The 24,202-nt window shown below is 42.6% G+C and overlaps 1 protein-coding gene across 10 annotated transcripts in view; it reads left to right on the top strand.

Moving 5' to 3' along the window:
* Positions 1 to 24,202, top strand: part of KCNQ2 (potassium voltage-gated channel subfamily Q member 2) — a 109,958-nt gene that overhangs the window by 70,008 nt on the left and 15,748 nt on the right. For 3 of the 10 annotated variants that reach the window (XM_038749989.1, XM_038749986.1, XM_038749994.1), the window contains 4 exons: positions 2,597 to 2,626; positions 10,580 to 10,633; positions 20,696 to 20,919; positions 23,337 to 23,466. In XM_038749989.1, coding sequence (XP_038605917.1) covers positions 2,597 to 2,626; positions 10,580 to 10,633; positions 20,696 to 20,919; positions 23,337 to 23,466 — 438 coding nt within the window. The remainder of the gene's footprint in view (positions 1 to 2,596; positions 2,627 to 10,579; positions 10,634 to 20,695; positions 20,920 to 23,336; positions 23,467 to 24,202) is intronic. The other 7 variants (XM_038749993.1, XM_038749992.1, XM_038749995.1 and 4 more) reach the window with 5 other exon arrangements.

Genomic DNA, 24,202 nt, shown 5'->3' with positions numbered 1-24,202 from the left:
TACAGTAAGCACTTACTACTACTACTAGTACTAAAGATCCAGTCAACTGGATCCCTGTGGTACAGAATATGCATTGCCCCTTCTCCTTGGTTATCTGTCCATGAAGCGTTTATGAATTTTCCCTCCTAAGCCATTCCTCGTGTTGGACTCCTGTTTAAGGTAATAATGAGAATTCAGCAGAAAATCTAACAGAAATGACCTGCAGGCTAGACCTAGACCCAGGTTGTGAGAGTAGTAGCCTCAGGTCTACCCTGAACCTGCTTAGAGCAGCTTTGTAGAGTATCCTTCAGCCCTTGGCCAAAACGAGGATTGGTTCATCAGTGAATAGTGGAGGATGCAGCTTGATTTGGACTACAAAGCAAAGTCATTTGAACTCAACCTGCCTTACATTAGAGTTCAGATCATTATAAGTTCAGAGAAATGTAAGCAGTCAGGCTTGACTATGATGCCCGATGTTATCAAGTTGTCTGCCCTGACCTCGAGTCAGGTAACCCATGTTGGCTTATGAAACTGTTAAAAGGGAATAGACTAGTAGTTTGCATCATGTTTCAAAGCTGTTCCTGAGACCCTAGAATACCCCCGCCCCCAATGACCATCAAATATTTTTGTTTTTATTTTTTCGTCCATTTGTGTAGGAGCTCAGTGATGACATTATCTGGAATACTAATAATAATAATGATGGCATTTGTTAAGCGCTTACTATGTGCAAAGCACTGTTCTAAACGCTGGGTGGGATACAAGGTGATCAGGTTGTCCCACGTGGGGCTCACAGTTTTAATACCCATTTTACAGATGAGGTAACTGAGGCCCAGAGAAGTTGTGACTTGCCCAAAGTCACACAGTTGACAAGTGGCAGAGCCGGGACTAGAACCCATGACCTCTGGCTCCCAAGCCCGGGCTCTTTCCACTGTGCCACACTGCTTCTCTGTCTATAGAGTTGTTCATATTTTCAGTGTTGCTCAATCCTCACAGCAATCCCACCAGGTAGGTTGCTAATACTAACCTCTTATGGATGGAGATAAGGTATTGAATGATTTCTAATTTAAATATTGGATGTGAATACCATTCAACTAAGAGCCTTAATCTGACATTGAGTTCGCTCCAGAGAGCTTGAAAATGATTTCAGAGTATCTATATGCATCTCAACAGCATTTATATTATCTGACACATTAACATCATCTGATTTGTTATTCCACTAAAGATCTTACTTTTTTACTGTAACTCAGCATGGAAGGATTGGGTGATACTACTTTGAGCTGGAGGTCCCAGGACATTTTTCCAGTGAGGTTGGGTACATTTCATTCCTCAGTCCACAGATTTCCGAAGCAGGTCTAGGCCCACAGATTTCCAAAGCAGGTCTAGGGAACAAGTAAATGCAGTTATTACTGCTGTGGGAGGTGGTTATGTGGGTCAAGTTTCCCAGGCTCCATTGTCTTGATTGATGGAGTTCATTCTCTGCTGTGATCATGTCTGCAACTGTTGAGATCTGTGGCAAATGATAGATATTACCAGGAAGGAGATGAGTTTTGCTGAGCTTTCAGTGGCCAATCTTTAACCCTAAAGCTTCCATCTTTGCCACCACCATAACTCCCAATCATGGAGGATGGGGGAAGAGAATGGAAGTGGAGGAGAAAATAATGCGAATATTCTGTGACTGTGTAGTCAACTGAACATTTTAGCAGCCTGATGTTTTGACACATCAGTAACAGGTACATCTTTTAGAGGATGGAAGGGAAGGTGGCAGGTGGTCACAGGTCAGGTGGCTCACTATGCATGTTTGAGATTTTAGTGACTCATTGGCCACTCAGAACTTAAAATAGTGAACTGGGTTAGGCAACTGACTCAGGGATCCCAGGAGTCTTTTTGGCTGGTCACAGGAATGCCTGTTGAGTGACTCAAGGCTCCTTTCTCATGAGGGCCTCTCCTTCCAGAGACAGTGGCTGGATCAACCTATTTTGTGTTCTCCTTTGTCATTAACTCAGAGAATGTGGTTGTTCAGGGAAGTGGGGGTCCATGAATTTCCAGTGTGGGAAATGCAATATAACCTCTTATAATGAAGCTGGAAGGACTGGTTTGGGAAGCTTTATTATGGGAGGATTCTGATGACTTATTAAAATACTTTGAATTACCCTGTGGGTTGCTCTGACTAATAAAAAACTGAAATGTATGGAAGCTTGGTTATTAGAGTTCATTATAAAGATGTTTTACTATAGTTTTTGTTAGAGGTTTTATTCTGTATTTCCCAGACTAATTGAATTGGCAGGTGCCCAGAAGAAGATGGTCTTTCCATTGTTGGGAAAACATAATGACAAAAAATACAGGCCTCGTTTGGTTCCATGCTGTTGGAGAGGAGAGGTTTGTTTTTGTCCATGTTGCTTGTCCTTATAAATACTAAGGAATACCAGCCTATTTCTTCATGACAAAAGAATCCAAGGAAAATATGACTATAAAGCCATCATCTTCATCTCTAGCATCCAATTCTGCCTATGATCCTATTGTGTTTTGATATGGTCCTTTGGGTTGGGTTCAAACGGAATTGTATTTATGCCAGTTGTCCCTAATTCTACTGCTAATGTACTGTTGCTTTTGTTTAAAGGAAAGAACCTCAGCCAGAACCATCACCCAGGTCTGTATCATGAATAGCACTCCTTTCCTGTGCTCTTTTTTGTACCATATATCAATGTGTGTGTATATAGATTATGGGGATAGACAATTGTGTGTGATGTATTCAGCCAAAGGGAGCTGAGTGCCCCAGGACAAATTCTGTGTGTGCTTTCTGCAATTCAGCGTGTGTTCCTGTTTTCTGTGTGTTTGTACTTGTGTGTGGGTGTTTATGTATCATGTGCATAATGGTGATGTTGGTCCTTAAATCACTTTTCCTTTGTTTTAGTGTTGCCCACAGTGTATTTTGGAATTACTTTGCAGTTCTGTGGATTGTGGCCTCTGGGGGCATTTGATGGCAGCCTGTGGGTGTGTGAGGACCAATTCTCCCAACAAAAACCTTTCCCAGATAAGAGTTCCCTCTCTATGTGTCTGAGACAAAGCTCTTTTTCATTACTCTATCTCGTCTGTGATTTTCCCATCTAAGGACATAACCTGAGAAACCAGTGCAGACCTGGGTGTCCAGAGCACCTTGAGATGTCTTTTATGCTCCAAGTATCATCGCTAAATTCCAGCCTTTTCTCTTGGCCATTCCCAATGTTGTGTGGAGAGGGAAAGCATATTCAATTATTCTAGCATTCTAGGGCTTCTAAGGAGAATGGGTCCTGTTTCAGGACTAATAAGACATTACTCTAAATGTACTTGGCAGAGTCACCAGTGAAGATCAAGGGTAGCTTGGGAATGACCCAGCAGAGCCGCTACCCTTTTTTTTTTCAGGGTCTGGCTCAAGATCATATTTTCCCAATTTGACCTTGGCTGAAAAGAGCGATATTATTGCCTTAGCACTCAGAAGAGGCCAGTGGGTGCTCTCTCACCCTTAAGGGTCTCCAACAATGGTGGAACATATGAATTTAGCTCACAGGACAGACTTGTTTTGTAGTCTTTTCCCACCTGCTTCCCTTTTTGCTCCAGCTCACTCCATATATAGGGCTTGCTGGGGCAGAGGGAGGCAGCAGAGCGAAGACAGAGATGGGATAATAATAATAATAATGGCATTTATTAAGCGCTTACTATGTGCAAAGCACTGTTCTAAGCACTGAGCACTGTGGGACCCGGCCCAGCACAGCTTGCACCCAGAACCTTCCCCCATCTTCCCCTGGTCTACCTCCTCCCACTCCTGTTTTCCCACAGAATTGTGGGAGGAAATGGGCCAAGGAGCAGTCTCTGGGCAGCATGGTCCTCCTGCAAGGCTTGGGAAGAGCACTTGGAGGCATTTCCCCATGATCACAGTGGTAAGTGTGCATCATGGTTGACACAGGCTGATTCCTGGCATTGCATAAGCCTTCTGGCCCTGGCTGCCTCAGGAGTCATGGCCGTGAGGGAGGGCCAGGAGCTACTGGGCTGCTACCGGCCCTCTGGGACAAGTTCTAGGCACCGTCTCTGAGCTGGGGGGCTGGCAGGGAGTATGCACCTGTGCGTTGGTGCCGTGGGCCAAGCCCTTCTCTTCCTGATCCCCCCACCTCCCAGAAGATTTAGGGGATTTGAAGGGGGGTCGATTAGAGAGAAGCACAGAGCTGGGTGAGGGGGATGTCCCTCTGGGGTTCCTTTCCCAGCTGCTCCTGGGCCTGTTGTCTCCCTTATCTCTTCTTCATTCCACCTCTGACCCTTACTTCTCTCCTTGAGGACCCAGATCATTTTCAGTAAGCTAGATTTGATTGAATTTTCACACTTGGCCTTGTCCTGAAAGGGTAAATTTTATTGCAGAGAGTTATCAAGGGGAGAAATAACTGCCATTCTGCATTTTTGCAACAAAATGATCAGTGAGCATGCTAATGGGCTAATGGTAAACTTGTTTTCCAAATTCTGATAGCTCGGTTCAGTGCCCTGCTGCCCGCATCTCGTGATTGCAACGTCTCCCTAAGACCAGACCTTATGCAGGCAGAGAGAATGCAGTCCCTCGGTTACTGACCTCAGAAAACAGGGCTCTGCTCTGCTAGAGGTAATTAGAGGTCTGACACTCCTCTTGACAGAGCAAGAGTTTGTTCAAGTGTTCAAGGCAAAAATTAACCTCAGCTTCCCTTTACCTCCACTTTCCTCACTTTCCCTTCCCTCACCCTCTCTCTTCCAACATCCCCCTCTTTCCCCTCGGTCACTCACACCCCTCTTATCTCTTTCTCCCCTTCCTCTTCCTCCTCTTACCCTCCATCCCACTCCCCCTCCAGCTCTCCTTCACCCTCCCCATCCTTCTCCCTATCCATTTCCTCAGTTTCCTTTCAGGACCCATCTAATGGTATAAAAGGGAAGAAAATTTCTTTCTGACTCCCGTCAAAGAAAATGAGCACCTGAAGCCCTGAGAGTGAAGGCTGGAAATCCTTCTTGAGTTTTCTTGAGAGAAAATGATTCTCTCAAGTCTTTGTCGAAGGACAATGTTAGAGAACCTAACTAATTCTGACCTTTGCCCTCCTGCTGTAGTCTGAAAACGAAGGGGAGGCTTTGTACACTTGGCTTGTTGAGGATTTATGCTTGGGGATGATATCCCCATGAATTCTCCAGGCTTTGTATTCATGGAGCCATATAATAATAACGATAATAATTATGACATTTATCAAGTACTTCTTGTGTGCTAAGCAGTTTGTTAAATAGAAACCTATCAGCTCAGACACAGTCCCTGTCCCACATGGGGCTCCCAATCTAACTGCTACTCATTTTACAGATGAAGAAACTGAGGCCACAGAAGCTGTTACTTGTCCAAAATCACACAGTATGCCACCAGCAGAACTGGGATTAGAATCCAGGTCATATTTTTTTCTTTTTACCTACTTCAACTGTGTTGCCTTCCCAAACTTGCTTATGCTATGGGAAGAAGTAGTCATGAGGTGTTGGCCTCCTTTAAGTAATTTATGAGTGTGTGCACTATTTATAGAAACTTGCTCCTTCCCAAAACAGGTCTTTCTTTTGGTCTCCCTGTCTCTTCATCTCTGTGTCTGTCTCTCTGTCTCTCTTTGCTTTCTGCATCTCTGTCTCCCTGCTGTTTCACATTTAGATTGGTTACCTCTGTTTTTCTAACTATGATTATTCCTCTTTTCTGGACCTTCTCTATTTCTGCTCTGTCTATTTTGAGATCAGGTGGTAATCAGTGAAATCAGTATTCCAGGTGAGGAAGCCTCCTATAGTACCATTCCCTACTATGTTTGGTGTTAATCTCCCCTCTCTTCCTCCTCCTTTTCATCAACCTTTCCCTCATCCCCCTTCAACTTCTTCTCCGCCTCCCCTTTCCCTTTCAATGCAGCTCAGCTTCCCTATTTTTCCATGAAACATACTTTCTTTCTACTCATCCCCTTAATACTATATTATGACCTTAATGCTGAACTGACAGTGGTCTGTTACATTGGCAGTTTTGCATTTCTTCAGAGAGGGGCTGGGTGGCTCAGAGCTCACCCACTCCCCTTTCCCTAACCTTCTTCCATTTTCACCACTGCACTCCACAACCCATGCCCCTTTAAGAAACACCACTAAGTTGAGTAGCAATTTGATTCATGGAAAATGGGGTAATGGGAAAATATTTTCCCTTGCAGAACTCCAAAGAGTGACACTCTTAATTGTTAGTTAGCTATTTATAGCACACTAATACAGGGGGATTACAAGCCCTTGCTTTGAATGGTTTGGTCCTACTGCATTTGAACACAGTGTGACTAGCTTAGGCGAAGTCTATTCTTTGCTGTGTTGTATTAGAAGGAATAAACAGCATCTCCGCAGGAGGGTACCTTCTATCAATTAGCTGCAGTACAGGTACAGGTTGTGAGTTTTTCTAAATGTAGAAAATGGGAATTGATCTCCAGAATTGTTACCAGTTTCAGTAATTCCCAGTGTTCATTCAGATTTGACACATATTTTAGAAGTTCGACCAGTTTAGATTTTTGCCACTAATTGACCCCCCACCAAAAAAACCATTTTTTATGACACATGAAATCTCTCAAACTCAAATGCCTTCTGCCCCTTTCTTGGTTGGCAAAAATGTCCTAAAAACTCGACCTTTGCCCAGGACAATACAGCAGCGAGTCAGGTGACTAGGTCTTACTTTTTTCTCCTTTTGAAATGTCTCTGGTCTATATAATGATTGTGGCATTTGTTAAATGCTAAATATGTGCTAAACACTGCACTATGTTCTGGGTAGATGGGGATCACTGTCAAAGAATGAGGGAGACTGGGTATTTAATCCCCGTTTTATAGAGGAGGAAACTGAGGCACATAGAAGTTGGGTGACTTGCTGAAGATCACACAGTAGGCAGGTGGCAGAGCCTGGATTAAAACTCAGGACCTCTGACTCCCAAGCCCAGTCCCTTTCCACTAGGCCATGCTGCTTCCTGTGGCTTGTCTTTTAATACAAATTGAAGATTCTGTTTTCTGTGTAAGTGCTGGCAATGCACCTCCCCTGATGACTAACCTGTATTTACATTATTTCTCCATCGGTAGATTCAAATTTGTCTTGATATCAAGCTTTAGTGCTAGGGACAGGCAAGAAGACCTTTCAACCATGCCCCTGGGCAAGGTTTGGCCATCAGTGCTGTGCTGGGGGTGCCACTAAATGAATTGGGAACATTATTTAAGGGCACATTGGCACCCTGTTCCCACTTAAACTATGGCTGCAAAGCTACTGGCAAAATTGTGGGTAGGGCAGTTTGTCATTTGTTCAGGCAGATGGGAACAACACTTGCAGGAAAACCCAACTATATGACAGACATCCAATGGGCAGGCTCAAGTATCATTTCATTCATTCATTCAATCGTATTTGAGTGCTTACTGTGGGCAGAGCACTGTACTAAGCGCTTGGGAAATACAAATCAGCCACACATAAAGACGGTCCCTACCCAACTATGGGCTCACTGTCTAGAAGGGGGAGACAGACAACAAAACACAAAAAGTAGACGTGTCAATACCATCAGAATAAATAGAATTATAGCTATATACACATTGTTAATAAAATAGAGTAATAAATATGTACAAATATACAGATGCTGTGGGGAGGAGAAGTGGGGAGGGCATAGAAAGAGTTGAGGAAAAAATGGGGGGCTCACTCTGGGATGGCCTCCTGGAGGTGAGCTCTCAGTAGGGCTTTGGACTTGGTAAAATACAATGCTGCACCCCGGCTGAAAACAAGGAGTCAACTGCCAAGCACGATCCAACATTGTGACTATCAAAAGTGACTTTTCTAGAGAAAGCTTTATAAGGAATGAGTTACAAGGAGAAGACAGAACACACCACAAGGAGCTGCAGGTACAACAACAAGGGATATATTTTTGTGCCCTGAATATGGTTAAGATTGTGGATCCCTCTCAGGCACAGGCAGTCATTGGTGAATTTCTTTGAGTAGGAAGGACAACTTAATTTAAAAAAAATCATCATTAAGTGTTCATGCCCAGAGACATCAAGAAATCATGAATCCAGTGTTGGTCTGGCGGTTGTTTCCAACGAGGTCTTGATGTTACTTGGCCACTTCTACCTTGATTTGGCATTCAGGTTTGGGAGGCATCTGGCAAGTGAGACCAGCACGCTTAGAGGGTCACTCTGAAGTTGCCCAAACCCCAATTCGTGCTTCTGGTGTTATTGTGACACCAGCTCTTGGAGCCCTGAAGGATTCTGACAAATCTCAATAGATGCCAGATAAATGTTTTTAACTATTCTTTGTCTTACCTCATTTCATTCACTGTCATTTCCACCTGCTTCATTTGTTCATGTTTGGATAAGTTGGAGTGGCCCTCCCTCATCATTTTGGTATACCACTTTGCTTCTCACTTTGTAATCTGTCTGTGTCCATCTTTCTCCCCTGGGACCCCATGCCGATGAAGTGAAGATCAGGTGTTGAGTGTGTTTTCGTTTGTCTGGTCTCAACAGAGAATCTGTGTGGGTGTTGAGCCCTGGGCCACCCTCACTCAATTCTCTGGATCTGCACAGTGCTGCTTATCTGCAAACTGTTCTAGTTGTGGTTTTCCGCTTTGCAGTTCAGCGGTGGTAACGACTCCCTTTGGCTGACGTGAACAAAGCTCCATCTATGAAACTTGCTTCAGGGCCAATGCTGAGATGGGGAGACACAAGACAGGACTCTAGCCTACTTGCTCATGGATCTGAAGGGAAAAGGACTGGCATGAAGGAAGATTCCTTTAACCCCTCTTATCTTAAAGAAGTTCCACATTCAGTTGATGAGATGGGTCATGATTACTCCATTGGCTAAGTCAGGCTGAAAAATTCTGTCCGGCCTTTTTCTCTGAACACATCTAATTGTGGACCGTTGGAAGATATCGAGGGCAGGGATGTTTCTTGGCAACAGTGCTATGCTGGAATTTTTTTAAAACAAAGAAGAGATTTTGGTTGGCTCACATTGTTCACCTGATGAGGTCAGAGTTAATCCAAAATTGTAGGATTCTTTCTTACTGAAAGTTAGAGAAGCAATTGTGAAGGCAATTAGTAGACATAGGAAATGCCTTGCTTAATATGCAAGGAAAGAAGGAAGCATTTTTGGGGGGTGCCTTTTAATGTTTTATTGCCCATGAGAATGAAAAGAAAAAAGCAATTGAGAGAAACATGCCTAGAAGGATCTATATACTGTACTTAAGGTGAAAGGAGCAGGTGGCTTGCCATGGGACTTAATTAAGGTTCTACCATCCCATATTATACAGCCCAGAATTCATTAAAGAGAGAACTATTAAACCATTAGTATGTGGAAAATCAATTAGGTTAATGAACTGCTTTTTTGATGAAATGCTATCACTAAAATGCTATCAGTTTCCCAGGTTGTGATGGGGAAACCTAAAGTGGCCCTGAGCTAACTTAGAAAGACAGTAATTACTGGGAGACTAATATAAGGTAGTAAGGCAAGTTTAATATCAGGTTTTCTTCACTTTAAAACGTGCCTGTTAGATTTCAGCATGTAAATCAATGTGTACCTGTGATAGCCATCTTTTTCAGAAAAGTCAGGTTGGGAACTTGAACCTTTAAGGATGGAAAGGAGGAAGGGGGATTAGGTGGGGACAAAAGTCCAGGTAGGACAAAGTCACTTTTCCAAAGCCCTTCTATGGTGTGCAGGGCTGTCAAGTTCAAATATCAATTGGGTTTAGCTTCTCTTCCCGCTGGAGCAATTGTTCATTTATGGCAAATCTCCCAATATGTCCCAGCCGTTGCCTCCTAAATAATTTTGAGTTTCGCTTGTGTTTCAGCTTCATCTAATTGTCCTGTCGCATCTATGCAAAGTGGCAGCAACTCCATACCGGGGGAAGCTGTTTCAGGAAATTCCAAAGGGCGTGAGAGGGCGGGAGCACAAGTCATGTCTCACTCCAGGCCGGATTCATGGCGCTTTATTGGTGCGGCAGCAAATTGATAAAGCGGTGCTCCATTTTGTTCCTCCCAAAATGTTTGATTCTCAATATATGCTTCCTTCATTAGCTCAGTGGCTTTGAGGAATTGGGGGTATTCCGCCTTTGGTCTTTGAATCTTAAACCCCAATTCCCTGTATTATTTTATTGTTAGCATGAAAATAGCAAAAAAATAATACAAAAAAAGAGAGAAAATCAAATTTTGGCTTTGGAGGGAGAAAAAATACAATTTTCTTTTTTAAATGGTTACTTTGTTTCAGGCAGGTGAAGAATTTACCTGAAGTTCTCCTTACTGTGTTTATAAAAACCAGTTGTGACCCAAAGTCAGTAGCTGGTGAGATAATGAGCCCATTTCCATGACAGAAGGAACATTCTCAATTCTCTCATGTAGCAGTTTAATTCAAGCTCCAAATGCAAACTGTTGATTGGTTTGTACTTTTTTATTTTCTAAATCCATTTTACAATACCAGGGAGGTGATGAATACAGACTCCCACAGTGAACCCAGCCTTATTTTTTTAAAAAAAGATATTTTTTCACCTACAAACCATGATAAAAGTTTCCCGTTTGGCGTTGGCTTCCAGAACTAATTTGTGCTCTCCCTCATTTCCAGTAAAAGCAAACCGTGTAAAGAGTCACTTTGTGGATGCTGCTCTGGAAACTCTAGGTACCCCGGAAACGCGTCGCACGAACTAATCCAATGCTGCACGGCTCATTCTCTCTACCCTGCTACTTCCTGTTCTAAAAACTTCTCTGCTTAATAGAGGTACTAGATGAAGGGGAAAAAAAAATTGATTGGCAGAATCTTACAGCAACCCACAGAAAATTTAATTTCCAATGACGTGTATCTGTGTGTTTTTATATGTATATATCTATATAGATAGATGTACACACACATATATAGATATACAATATTCATATTTATATATAAATATGCATATTTATGTTATATATATGTATATATATATATAACATAAGAAAATCCCAGCAATCAAAAGAAGTAATCCAAACAAATGGGGAAATTTGTAATGCTGAGATTGAAAACTGAGAGTGAAGGAGAGGGGGAGAGAACAGTCCCAGAAAAAAATTTACCTTGGTTATAAGCCTCTAGGTTCCTTGCCTTCTCTCTTCCTCTTGCTCAGACAAATTCTAAATTGACCCACTAACTAGCCAGCACTGAACCTTCTTATTGTGTTAGTTAAGATGCTACAAGATCAAATAGCATTTTCTATTTTTTAAAAAAGCAAAAAATCTGGTTTTTGGAGATGATGCCTGCAAGCTACAGAGAGACCATTACCTGGGAAGATTTGGTCTAGCTACCATGAGGCTTGATGGTCTAGCACCTCTACTAAGCAGTTAGAGAAAGACTAATCTTTAAGCTATCCAAGTGAGCCAAGGGATGCATCTTTCTCAGTATGTGGTGGTGCTCCCAAGAGCTTCCATGGGAGTCCCTTACCCAGTTAGAGAGGCAACAGGTAGCTAGTGCCAACCCCAGATTCAAATCCTGAGGACCTGTAAGAGACCTGCAAGAAGGGGGAAAACCAGCTTCTGAACTCTTGGTGTCCTCAAGGAGCGTAAGGCATTCATTTATCATTTCCCTTCTTATTGTCTCGGTATTGGACTCTGCCTGTTATTCTCCTGCTTGCCTCAAACTCTACTTCCCTCGCCTCCACCCCCCAGCCAGTCAGCCATTAAGAGCAATAAAGCATGGAAAGTTCAGGCAGTGGACTCTTGTCCCTTGGGGTCAAATTACTATATCTACGCATGCTGTCTATGAGAGAAAAACGTGCTGAGAGTGAATTGGCAAATGCAGTGAGGCCAGGGAGCTGAGTAGTGCAGCATGCTTGTGACATGACATCCCTGCATGCTAGTGGGAATCCATTCAAAATCCTCAAGATGACCTATCCTTGTTGGGAAACAAATAGCTTTTAGAGTTACAGGAGAATGTCAGCTGTTCCTCATTTAAATATTGCAGACCTTGCCCTTTTTCTCCAACTGGATGACTCCAAGGGTATAAATGTGGTTTTGAACATCCCATTTGAAATCTGTGCGTTTGAGTGGGTCTCCAAGGAGATGGTATGGCCAGCGTCACCTCTGAAGACAGAGGCTGCTTGATGGCTTTGCCTGGAAACATTCTCTGCAAACAAAAGCTTTGGGTAATAAAGTTCTTCAGATGGTCCCACTAGGAGTACTAAGAAAATGGGCTCAGAAAATGCCCCTAGTTATTAATTTCTTATGGATAAGACATGATCCAAAATATTTGCTCTCACTTTGTGATATGAGTCAAGGGAGACTTTCATTCTGAAGGTTCACTTTACCTTTCATGTGGGTTTATTTTGTTTAAACTGAATCTAGTTCCTTCTGATCAATTACATCACTTCTTTAGTTGTTGGTGTCTGTCCTCTTGTGCAAAACTTAATTGTGAGGGACTCACTCTGGTTCTCATTTATTACTAAAATTCATGACATTAGTTCTTTTAGCCTGCCAAAGCAGGATTTATCCCCAGTGTGAGATTTTTAAGTGCTTTTTGCTTTTGGTCTCACTCTTTGAAGGACTATCTTGGAGGATTCTGTATGTTCTTAAATGAATAGGGCACACATCTATTTTCTTCAGCACATGGAGTTTCGAGTGAAAAGGGGGAAAAACCGTCTTAATTATTGAGCACATACTATGTGCAAAGCACTTTACTAAGCGCTTGGGAAAGTACACTATAACAGGGTTGGTAGATACGTTCCTTGCCCACAATGAGCTTAGAGCTTAGGGGGTTTGAAACGCTAAGGTCTCCCTTTAACTGGGCCTGTTTGAGGAAATAAGTTTATAGAGCAGAAATCTCTTTATGTTTGTGTGGGTTCCTGAGAGGAAGTCTCCAAAAATGGGAAATCCCAATTTTGAACAGCGCTTGAATGGTAGAGTTTAAATGTCTCAAGAATGCATTTATATTCTGCCCTATAGCTCTGCTCAAGCTGTTATATATATCTGAGCTGACATTTCAAAGAAACGTTCACCAACCCCATTTTTGGCACTCTAACATACAGGCGACAGACAGATGTGCTGATCTTTCTGCAGCTGAGAAGGCACGAGTCATTGGGAATTGAAGCTGCATGGTGTGATGATGCGCAGTTTCACCAAAGAAGCAGGGGAGATGATGAGGTTCTAGAATTTGATTGCTGAGAATGAAAATTTCCAAAACCTGAAGTTCAGATGAGTCTTTTTCCCAAGTTTGGAATGACAAGGGGCAGACATGTATACCATTCTGCCCACTATCAGTGCCTGCTTCTTTTTATGTCTTGGTCTCAGGCTCGCTGAGGATGTGGACCAGCCGATAAATTGGTGGAATGCTGATTATTAAATCACATTCTGCCCAGGTCCTGGGTCTTTCCCTGTTATGTCCTAAAGCCCCTAGATGGATGCATCCACCCTTTTGGGCCTCAGCAAACACAAATAGTTCTTGTTGTGCAGAACGGGCCTCACCTCCAACTCCAGCTTCTGAGTTACAGATCGGAAACCCCTGCTCCTCTCTTGGAAGGAAGAAGTTTGAAGATTGCCTAGGACTTTGCCATTTTAAATCAGCCTGTTGTTAAGTTTAGAAACAGATTTACTGAGTTACTACAGAGATGGTAGATGTTTCTAATTCACCATCTCTGGGGACAACGCACTGGCTCCTTTGGTGTCTGAATTTCGTAGTCATGAGAGAAGAAAGGTTGATTTATTTGTTGCTGCTGTTCCCAGACTTTCTCCCTTTATTCCACCAAAGAAGTTCTACATTTATTTCCAAACCAGGGGTCTTATCAAAACATGGCTTGGAACTGTCCTGTCTCATTCAGCCCCCAGATATGGTCTGACTATCCTGGCTTAGTTCTGGGGTGGACAAAATACAAACTAAGGGCAATATACAGCCTGCCACCTGATTCACTCTGGCCACCAATTGATTCAAGAGCATGGCTCCTAGCTGCCATGGAAGCAGTCAGTTTGCTTCAGGCTTGAAGCCAGTGAGTTGTCATTTCCTTGTCTTAAAACTTCACCTTCCTTCCCTAACAACCTATTTCACTGTGAAAGCCTGAGGAACTTATGAAACCGAGTAAGGAGCCTTCCAGCTGAAATAATTCCCTCTACTGCTCTAAATTCTAGGGAACACCAGAGCCAATCCCTTGTTGAAACTGTAGCCAGGCAAAACTGAAATGATAATAGATCACAACACAACAGATTCCTTATCCTCATGCATATCTGTGAGTAATGATAGTAGTTATTAAGCACTAAATATATCCCTAACACTGGGATAGATACAAAATCACCTGATGGGACTCACCATCTAAGGAGAACAGATATTCTATGCTCATTTTACAGATGAGGAAACTGAGTCACAGGGAAGTTGTAACTTGCCCAAAGTCATACAGCAGGTAAGGTGCAGAGCCAGGTTTCCTATTTCCCTGTCTGGGATCCGTTTTGTCAGGTCACAAAATGTTCTAATGCATTTCTATCGGTAAAACCTCCAGAACCAATCATTAATGCATTCTTAACGTTACTCTAGCACGACTATTATTGAACAGTGAAATACACTAGTCCTTTCTAGCAAAATAGTAGCAAATTGCAGTCCAAGAGTGGGGATCCTGCTATAGGTCACCCCTGACCCTACAGATTATCAACCACTTCACTCAGAGCAGGGAAACAGTGTCACTGTTTCAGCAACTGGACACATGGTGACTCTGTGGTGGCAAAGCAGGAAAGATTAGGCTGGTCAGACTCCTTCCCCTGCCAGCCCCATCTGTCCCACCCATCCAGATCCTCTACCTCTGACAGAAACTCATGTTCCCATCTTCATCCCTGCAGTGATTAACCACCAAAGGAGTCATCAGAAGCTGCCGCCATTGTTTGTGTGAACAACTGGACTCCATAAATCACAGCTTTCCTAGTTCAACTGGAGAACCTCCCTCTCCAGTGTCTCTTGTTGGAAAATATGAATGCTTCACAGTGCTTATCCTCTTTTAAATTACTTATCTAAGAAGTGCAGGTATGGAATTGAATTGTTTTGAGGGTTTGGCGGTGTTTCACCAGCAAAACTAGAAAAGTCACCATCTGCCCTGTAATAGTCTGGGTGGTAACAGAACTCCTCTTGCTTCTGGAAGAAGAGCACCGAGGAACAGCTCAATTTTAGCAGCTACTAATAACGTGATTTGGGGAAGGTGTCACTCTTCGTTTTGCCACATAAGTGAAGCACTTAAATCACTTTATTAACTTGGAAGGGGAAAGCAAAAGGTGTTCTAAGTGAATTTCCAGCTGAACAAATCAAGTGTAGCTTAGCCTCCTGTGTTGTCCTTTATTTTCTTACCTTTCTTAGCCCAAGCTTGATGTTCAAGGTCATTTCCACATACCTAATCACTCAATCCAGACCTGAATCACAGTTTCCTATACTACAGATGCAACCGAATTTTCATGTTGACGTAATCTGTTCTAAAAGCCAAGGCATCTATGTTCAGTGGAGGATTTCCATAAATTGATGTCAGCAACAAGGAACTAATATTAGAGCAACTGCTGATCTGATAATTTCAAGATAGAGATGTCCGTAATTGCAAAATAAATATGTGATTATTTCTGCTCCAAATACACAGTGTGAGTTATGAAGGAATTACACTTGAGTCTACTGAAGGGTTTTATCAATTGTGTTATCACCAGAAATTTTATAGTTAGAAGTCATTTAGAAGCACTTCTTATTGTGAATTCCATTATCCTGCAATTACAATGCAGTGAGGAGTCTCATTGAAAACAAGGTGGGTTCTGACAGACTGTGTCTGAAGAGAGGATTGCATTTTTCAGAGAAAGAACGTGTGTGATGCTTTTGTTATCAGGGTTGAAAGTAGTTTAGAGATGTGGTTGTAACCCTGTAACTCAAGTCTCACCTTCCCCAAATTTCATTACCACTGCAAAGGTTTTCCACGTGAGGGTGAAGGGAGCAGGATTGCACACTGCTTTTCTTGCTCCACCCTCCCATTACTTCCAACACTCCTTTTCCTGCTCCACAACTGTTTCATCTTTGTCCCCCCATGAAAAATTCTTTTCTGCTATAGGGGGCCCTATACTCACCTTGCACATTTCTCTTTTCACCAAACTGTGGCTTGAATTCTAGGGTGGACCTTAAGGACTTTATATTATTAATCATCATTATTCTTAATAATTTAATAATATTTGTGGTATTTGTTTAGGCCTGTCTTTCTTCGTGCCAAGTGCTAAGCTAAGTGCTGGGGACAGATACAATTCATGTCATCTCATACCATGGCAAATACCATGATTATTATTAAGCCAAGAATTACATTTGAATCTTTACTATTTCTCCTCAAAGCTAGTCTTTTGCCAAAGCCGTCCTTTCTCCTACCCCTCCAAATACATCACCACCCTCTCAGGTTCCCTATTGGCTTCCCAGTGTGCTTTCTACCTTCAGACTCAAGGTCCTTCATTGATCTACTCAACCTTCTTGGTTACCCCATCTGTAAAATCGGGATTGAATCCTACTTAGACTGTGAATCCCATATGGGACAGGGACTGTGTCCAACCTGATTAACTTGCATCTACTCCAGAGCTTAGAACAGTGCTTGGCACTTTGTAAGTGCTTAACAAAGTACAGTAATAATAATAATAATAATAATTACCATTATCAGCTCAGATGCAGTTCCCTGTCCCACATAAGACCCACAGTCTAAGTGGAAGGTATTTAATCATCATAGTGCCAGTGAAAGAACTGAAGCACAGAGAAGTTAATTGAAGTTAATTGACTTGCCCAAGGTCATGGACTAGGCAAGAAGCAGAGCTCGGATTAGAATCCAGGTTTCCTTTCTTGCCCTCTCCTCTTTTCCCCTCTGTTCATAATATAGATGCCGTATTAGCTCAGATCACTTGGGGTCACTGGCAAAATAAGAAGAGTCTGGAATTAACCCTCCAACTGCCAGACCATATCTGTTGCACTTGGAGTTTCAAGAGCGGCCTAGCAAGAGAGGTTGGCCAGTGATCCGACCCTCTCTGCCTGAGGGTTCAGATTTACTAGAGAAGTGAAGGAGTTACTCCAAGTAAAAGGAACACTCTAAGACTCAACATGCATAAAATATTAGGGAATTTGGAGAACCTCCCTTCTGAAAGTCAGGCAAGCACAATCAGCAAATGTAGCCACCTCACAGGAAAGTATCAGCCTGTCTTTGTGGTTCCTCAAAGATGCACACTGAGGGGAGTGGTTTTGAGCAGACTCACATGGATCCAAAGAGATCTCATCTCCCCCCAGCTCCAGAGGGCTTCCTTATTTTTATAACAGCAATTAAGACACTTACTATGTGCTAAACAGTTGGGTAGGGGCAAGAATACAAGAGTACACATAGTCCCTCGTCCCTCTCTCACATGGGACTCACAAACTATATCATCCTTGTCTAATTCTTTGGACGCCCAAAATTCATTCATTCATTCAATCAGACTTATCAAGTGCTTACTAGGTGCAAAGCACTGTACTAAGCACTTGGGAGAGTACAACATAGCAACAGACACATTACCAACCCACAGTGAAGTTTATATCCTTATGCTTCCAGCCTTCAGATTATTTCTCACTTTCCCCATTTTACAGAATAAGAAACTCAGGCCCAGAGAGGTTCACCAACCCACTCAAGGACACCCAGCAGGAAAATGACAGAGTCAGGATAAGAATCAAGGTCCTCTGACTCCCAGGACTATGCTCTTTCCACTAGATCCCACTACCTTATTTTGTGGATTCCCTCCACTCCCAAGGGGCCATAACATTACTGGATCAACTCATCTCTGGTCTGGAGAATTCACAGGAAGTGGGAAATTCAGACTTTCCCTGGGATGTCTAGGAGCCTGAAATGGCCTGAGGGGCTCAGGCCCAGCTCAAAGTGATAACTTGGGATTTCCTATAGGCTTACAATTCTAGAAAGTCATCATTTGATACATATCGATGTGTAAATTTGCACGGACATTCCATTTCTTCTTGAAAAGAAATTAATCACACTGAAGGCAGTCTTCTTTGGTAATTATCCAGTCTTCAGGTTCACTGGCTCCCAAGTCATTTCTCCTTTTCCTCTTCCCTCCCCTCTGCCTCCTTCCTGAGCCTCCAACCTGCAAAGCTCACACATTTTCATTTCATTGCTCAGAATCTTGGGTGGGAGGGTTAGAGGGAAAAAGAGCTGAATCTGACACGAACACAGTTGAGATGTGAAACAAACAAATGAGTCACTTTCATACCATCACTTTTGGATGGTTTGTTGTTTACCTGAGTGTTCCCTTTTTCCAATGTTTTTCTAGTTAATCAAGAGTTGATTGTGTTTGAATCCAACTGCCTGAAGGGTTTGGCAATTGTTTCTACAATGTAATGTTTCCTTTCTTTCTTGCACCTGTGTTTTGCACCAAGTAGACACTAAATCACTCATACTTTAGAACTAAATAGCTCCCAATTGTCACTGGCAATTCACAGATGTCTCTCTTATCTTTTGTGTATATTTTATAGTTCCGTGCATGTATAGTTGTGCTGCAAACTATCTCGCTCTTTCAGAAATGTCCATTTAGTTTCTGCTCTCCGAGTGTTTTAGGGATGTTTCTCAGGGTTGCCGTGTTGCCCTTTGCATGGCCATCAGATTGGTTAAGAATGTAATGTTAGAGTTGCTGAAAGCATTTGTGTTTTTTCCCATTCTCTCCTTCTGCAACTCTCCCCAAATCCCTCTGCCCTCTGGTCTGTAGCTGCACTGTTCACTGCAGAGGTCATGCCTGCATGAAGATTTTAGATGGCTTTACCCTGGAAATTGCATGGTGGAAGGAAAACTTAAATGGACATTACTGCTGCCTTTTTATTGCTAATGTTATTTTTGATTCCTTAGGAAAGAAAGCCATTACTGAGATTTCAGCACTTTTTAGTAAATCCAGAAAAGTCTTTCAAAGAGGAGTCATTCTTTATGTCAATGCAACTTTTTTCCTATGCTTAACAGAAAGTGCAGGTTTCCATTTTTTTTCACATCCCTGTGGCTCAATCCGAAAACGATGGCAGCAAAGATGTACTCTGCATGTCCCATCTTGCCCTCCTCGATGCTGCAGTGAAGTCTGCTAGCAAGTGAATTGAGGCATTACAGTCTTCGCCATGGCAACAAATAGAGTTGAGAAATACCAGAAAAAAAGTGGACTCAGCACAAGGACTATTTAGAATTATAAGAACATAAGAACCGTTTTAGCTTCAAGAATCTGCCACAATGGCTAAAGCCACTCTGTCCAATATTTTCCTTCTAAATGTTAATTTCTACCCCCACTTTCTAGGAGGAAAAGTGCATCCTAAAAAGTAAGACCCCTGTGCTAACCAATGAAACCTGAATTCAGCTTTCTTCCCTCTATAAATGCCTCTAAGCCCAGAGGTCCCCTTGCCTTCAGAGGGAGGAATCCCCCCGGACTGGCTAATGCCCCATATGGCTGAATAACCCTAAGGACCAAAGGAAAGCCTATTACATTGGTTCATTGTTTGGGCCCCCATGGACAGGCAGGCTGAGGGGGTGTCCTCTGGCCCAACACACAGTGTCTCCCCTGGGATTTAAAGAACCAATACCCCACTAACTTCATCAGGTCTAATCCTCACTTTTTCCCATCTCATTCATTCATTCAATCAATCGTATTTATTGAGCACTTACTGTGTGCAGAGCACTGTACTAAGTCATCCTTACAAATATCAAGTATGCTCAGCAGTTAGTTAATAGCCATCAGCCTTAATGACATCTTCTCGACTTTATTGCTTTTACCTAATACATGGCCAGTCGTGTTCTGAATATTATGGAATGTGCATCCTAAATAATTCAATTTAACTGACACTTGGCTTAATAAAAGAACTAAGTGTATTTAGGGCAGCATACTTGAATTCTAATTCCATTTAGCTATACACTTGCTAGTCAGCAAATTTGATCATCCATAATGAGTCTTCCATTCATTAGTGCAAATTAGCATGGGTCTGCTTTTTTGCTTTGGTGCGTGTGCTTTTGGGGGAGGGTGCAGGGGGAATGTGTGCGTGTGTGTATTTGAAAAGGTGATGGGGAATGTTTCAGAAGAGACCCTCTGGGTGGATGAGTGGGAGAGAAACAGTTGAAGATAACAGGACAGGCCCAAGGGCAGAGGGAAAGTTTTTAGGGAAAAGAAACAATTGGTATTTTGTAATTGGACAAATATTTTGTTGGTTTATTCTGTTGCTATCCTGAATGGGAGCCTGGGGAGGCTGCAGCTTGAAGGGTGCAGGGGACTGCTGTGGAAAAGGGCTTTTGGAGCCTTCAGAAGATCGCCTAAAAGTGATTTAAGGATTCACTAACATCGCTATTCATGACCATGGGACCTGGTTTTGCAGTTCTCTCTGAAGACAGCTCTCTCATTGAAGACAGCTCTCTCATTGACTACAGCCAGAGCTCTGTCAGAGTCAGGGCTGCAGAACTGGGGGGTTTTTTTTTCCTCATTCTTTTATGACAGGACACTGCCTCTGTTCCAGCCTCCGTTCAGCTAATTTTTCTGAACTAACTTCCCCTCACTTTTCCATTCATTCTTGTGGAAGCATTTCTGGGCTGGCTGTTTTGCTCTCAAACCAAGTCTCTCTTTCAGTTGAGTTGAACTGGTGTCAGTCCTAAGCAGCTGAAAGGAAGCCTGTGTGTGATTTCTGGAGTGACTTCTCTTGCTGTTTTTCTGTGTGTCCGTTTGTTTGTTCTTGTTGGCTTTACCTGAACAGTCAGAAGGTCAGTTTGAAAGATCGTGTCTTCTCCAGTCCCCGAGGCGTTGGCGCCAAGGGGAAGGGCTCTCCACAGGCCCAGAGTGTCCGGAGGTCTCCCAGTGCGGACCAGAGTATTGAAGATAGCCCGAGTAAAGTGCCCAAAAGTTGGAGTTTTGGGGATCGGAGCCGAGCCCGGCAAGCTTTCCGGATCAAAGGCGCTGCATCGAGGCAAAACTCCGAAGGTAAGACTCGGTGAAAGCCAGGCTCAGTGATAGAGCGCAAAGATGTGGAAAGCAGGTAATTTGCAGAGTAATTTAGGCTGAGATGATCATCCATCTAGATCATTCTGGGACTTGAATCATACAGGTTTGACAGCTGCTGCATGCTGCCAGTTTACCTAGACTCTAGGGGATTCCAAAGTGACCGAAGGGTGGCAGTTTGGGGCTGGCAGGACAGAAGAGTCAGATATGCTAGTTGACAATTACGCTGGCTTCAAAGCTCCCGGGGCAGGATCAGAGGCAGGTATGAGCAATGTAGAGAGCTCTAATAACACTGCACCTCTCTCCATGGCACAATTCCCAAAGACGTTATTCTAGTTTGGGACTTGAAGTTAATAACCTAAGCATTAACCCTTTGGTCAGCCCAACAGATCACCCTACCCAATATTCTCTGTGCCTGTGGACACAGTGGCATATCAATCAATCAATCAATCATATTTATTGAGCGCTTACTGTGTGCAGAGCACTGTACTAAGCACTTGGGAAGTACAAGTCGGCAACACATAGAGACAGTCCCTACCCAACAGCGGGCTCACAGTCTAGAAGGGGGAGACAGAGAACAAAACCAAACATACTAACAAAATAAAATAAATAGAATAGATATGTACAAGTAAGATAAATAAATAAATAGAGTAATAAATATGTACAAACATATATACATATATACAGGTATCTGCATATCTGCTCTCCTAGTGGGCATTCCACATTTTCCATCTGTCATGAATCAATGGTAATCTTATTTAAGCCTTCTAAAGTCCTTAACTTTTTTTGTTTTGGAAGTTTTGTTAACTTCCTTAACATTGTTCTCTATTCCCAGCAGGCACCACTTGTCCCTGAATTTATCCCAATTCTTCCTGAAAATGAGAGCTATGCCTTAGGCAGATATGGTCCTTAAAATTGAATTTACTAAAGGAAAGTGATCTTCAAAAAATGAATATGGCTTTTGGAGCCAGGACCTAATTTTTGGAAGTTTGGGGCAGTTTGGTTCCTGCCAGAATCTAAAGCTAAACCTTTAAAAAACATGTTTAGTAAATTTTTTAAGAAGTCCAGAAACTCTTTTAAAACACTTGGGTTTGGGTTGATTTTGAATTTCTAAGGGTTTTAAGCAGTAATAAAAACAATGAATTGAGCTCTATCTCATGCTGTGCTAAATGCTGTTTACAATAGCAGCCCCCTCCCTGTGAAGCCTTGGGAGAAAGGTGTTACATAATCGTTAAAGTGTTTCATATATTTGATGCCATTAAAAAGCCGACGATGTAATCAAATCAATCTAATCCAAGTCAAACGCATGCTGTGGAAAGTTGGTGATTATCCAGTTAATGTAAACTTTAGGTGGGGCACGTAAAGAAAATGGATGACCAAGGACTACCCAACCAGCTGCCCTATGGTCAACTGGCATACAGTGAGGAAGAGGAATCATTTTAAAGATTTAGAGAAATGCAGCTTTACACCAGGGCATATCACAGCTGAATGCTGGGGAGACAAATGCAGTAGAACAACCAGCCTGGTATATTGCAGTCAAGGAATGAATGGCTCTTTTTGAGCAAGAGATTTGGAAGTATAATGAGAAAGACAAAAGGTTTAAAGCACACCAGTGTTACCAGTAAGAAATTTGAATGGGAATATGTAAGATTAGGACAGTCCATCCTCCACTGGCCTTTTCAGCCTCATATTTTCACTTCAGTGGAGGACACTGCCTCCAAATATTTTATGTCCACATTCATTCAATCAAGTCAAACATATTTATTGAGCACTTGCTATGTGCAGAACACTGTACTAAGCACGTGGAAGAATACAATATAATGGAATTGGTATACATTTACTGTTTAGAATATTGTCAGTCAGTGAGTATGGCAAAGTGGATAGAGCATGGGCCTAGGACTCAGAAGGACCTGGGTTCTAATACTGGCTCTGCCACTTGTCTTCTGTGTGACCTTGGGCAAGTCACTTTGCTTCTCTGTGCCTCAGTTACCTCATCTATAAAATGGGGTTTGGACTGTGCTTAGTACAGTGCCCGGCAAATTGTAAGTGCTTAACTAATACCACTATTATGATTGTCATTATTATTATTCAAATGTGTGAGGACCTGATCTAAGACCTAGAAAAAGACTGTAACAAAAGATGAAAATGACTTTCCTTCCATTTTTTTTTAACTCAGTTGTGTCACTCTGGATAAATGAGAATGTGACTAGTTCTCTTCATCTAAAGAAGAGAATAGGGTGAGGGGGTGAAGGGAAGTGAAAAGGCATAATATTATCTATTCTATTCTGAATAGCCAAAATGTAGAGGCTCTTCCCTCCTCAGTGCTCATCCCTACCAGTTCACTCCACCTTGGAATTCTGCTTCTCACACTTATCCGATTGTGTTATTCTGATTTATAGACTGTGATTTCTTTCACCCAGAAGCAAGCCTTCCTGGAGAGGACATCGTGGATGACAACAAGAGCTGCAACTGTGAGTTTGTGACTGAAGATTTAACGCCAGGACTTAAAGTCAGCATCAGGGCTGTGTGGTAAGAGCCAAGGAGGGAGAACAATAGGGAATTTTATTTGTTTTATTCTCTAATTTACAGTGAGTTGCTGAAGTTGAGAGAGAAGAGGTCCGTTTAATACTAGCCACATTCAATCCGTTTATTGCTGACCAGACGCCCCCTGGGCAGATTGGCCTTTTATTTGTAATGGCTTGCAGAGAAAGTACTTTTGCTGGGAAAAGAAATCGTGCAAAAGTAAGAAGTCCCCACCATCCTGTCACCCAACACACCGCAGTGTTTCATTTAATTCAGTTGGTGTGGTTTGCTCTATTTGTCCCGCTGAAGAGGCCAAACCTCATAGTGAGAGGGCACTTAAAACTGCCAAGACCAGAGCAAATGAGGATATTGCAAGGGAGTTGAGAGGGTAAATATTTAAAGACGCATTCATTTGACCTCCATGAGACTGTGGGAAATGTCTGCACCTGTACTTCTCCTTGGGCAGAAAGCTGGTGCCTCATTAACTGCTGAGAGTGTTTATCCTACATGAAACTGAAGTCCCCCTGAAATGTTATCTGTTCCACATGAAATTCCCTTAGTTTCAACTCTCCAGACAAATTAACAGTGACCCATAAATACGTCTCTTGCCATCCCTATTGGCTGCTAACAATGCTGCTGAACAGAGTAGCCTAAGAGTTGGGTGGTGGGTTCTGAATCTAATTTTCACTCCCAGGGTAGGGATGGATCTCTGGACAGGTGAAGCATTCAACTGCTTAGGACA

The sequence above is a fragment of the Tachyglossus aculeatus genome, chromosome 8 (genome assembly GCF_015852505.1).
Source record: "Tachyglossus aculeatus isolate mTacAcu1 chromosome 8, mTacAcu1.pri, whole genome shotgun sequence".
NCBI classification, from domain to species: domain Eukaryota; kingdom Metazoa; phylum Chordata; class Mammalia; order Monotremata; family Tachyglossidae; genus Tachyglossus; species Tachyglossus aculeatus.
The sequence above is the reverse complement of the archived record's forward strand: the minus strand, read 5'-3'. Positions and strand labels throughout refer to the sequence as shown.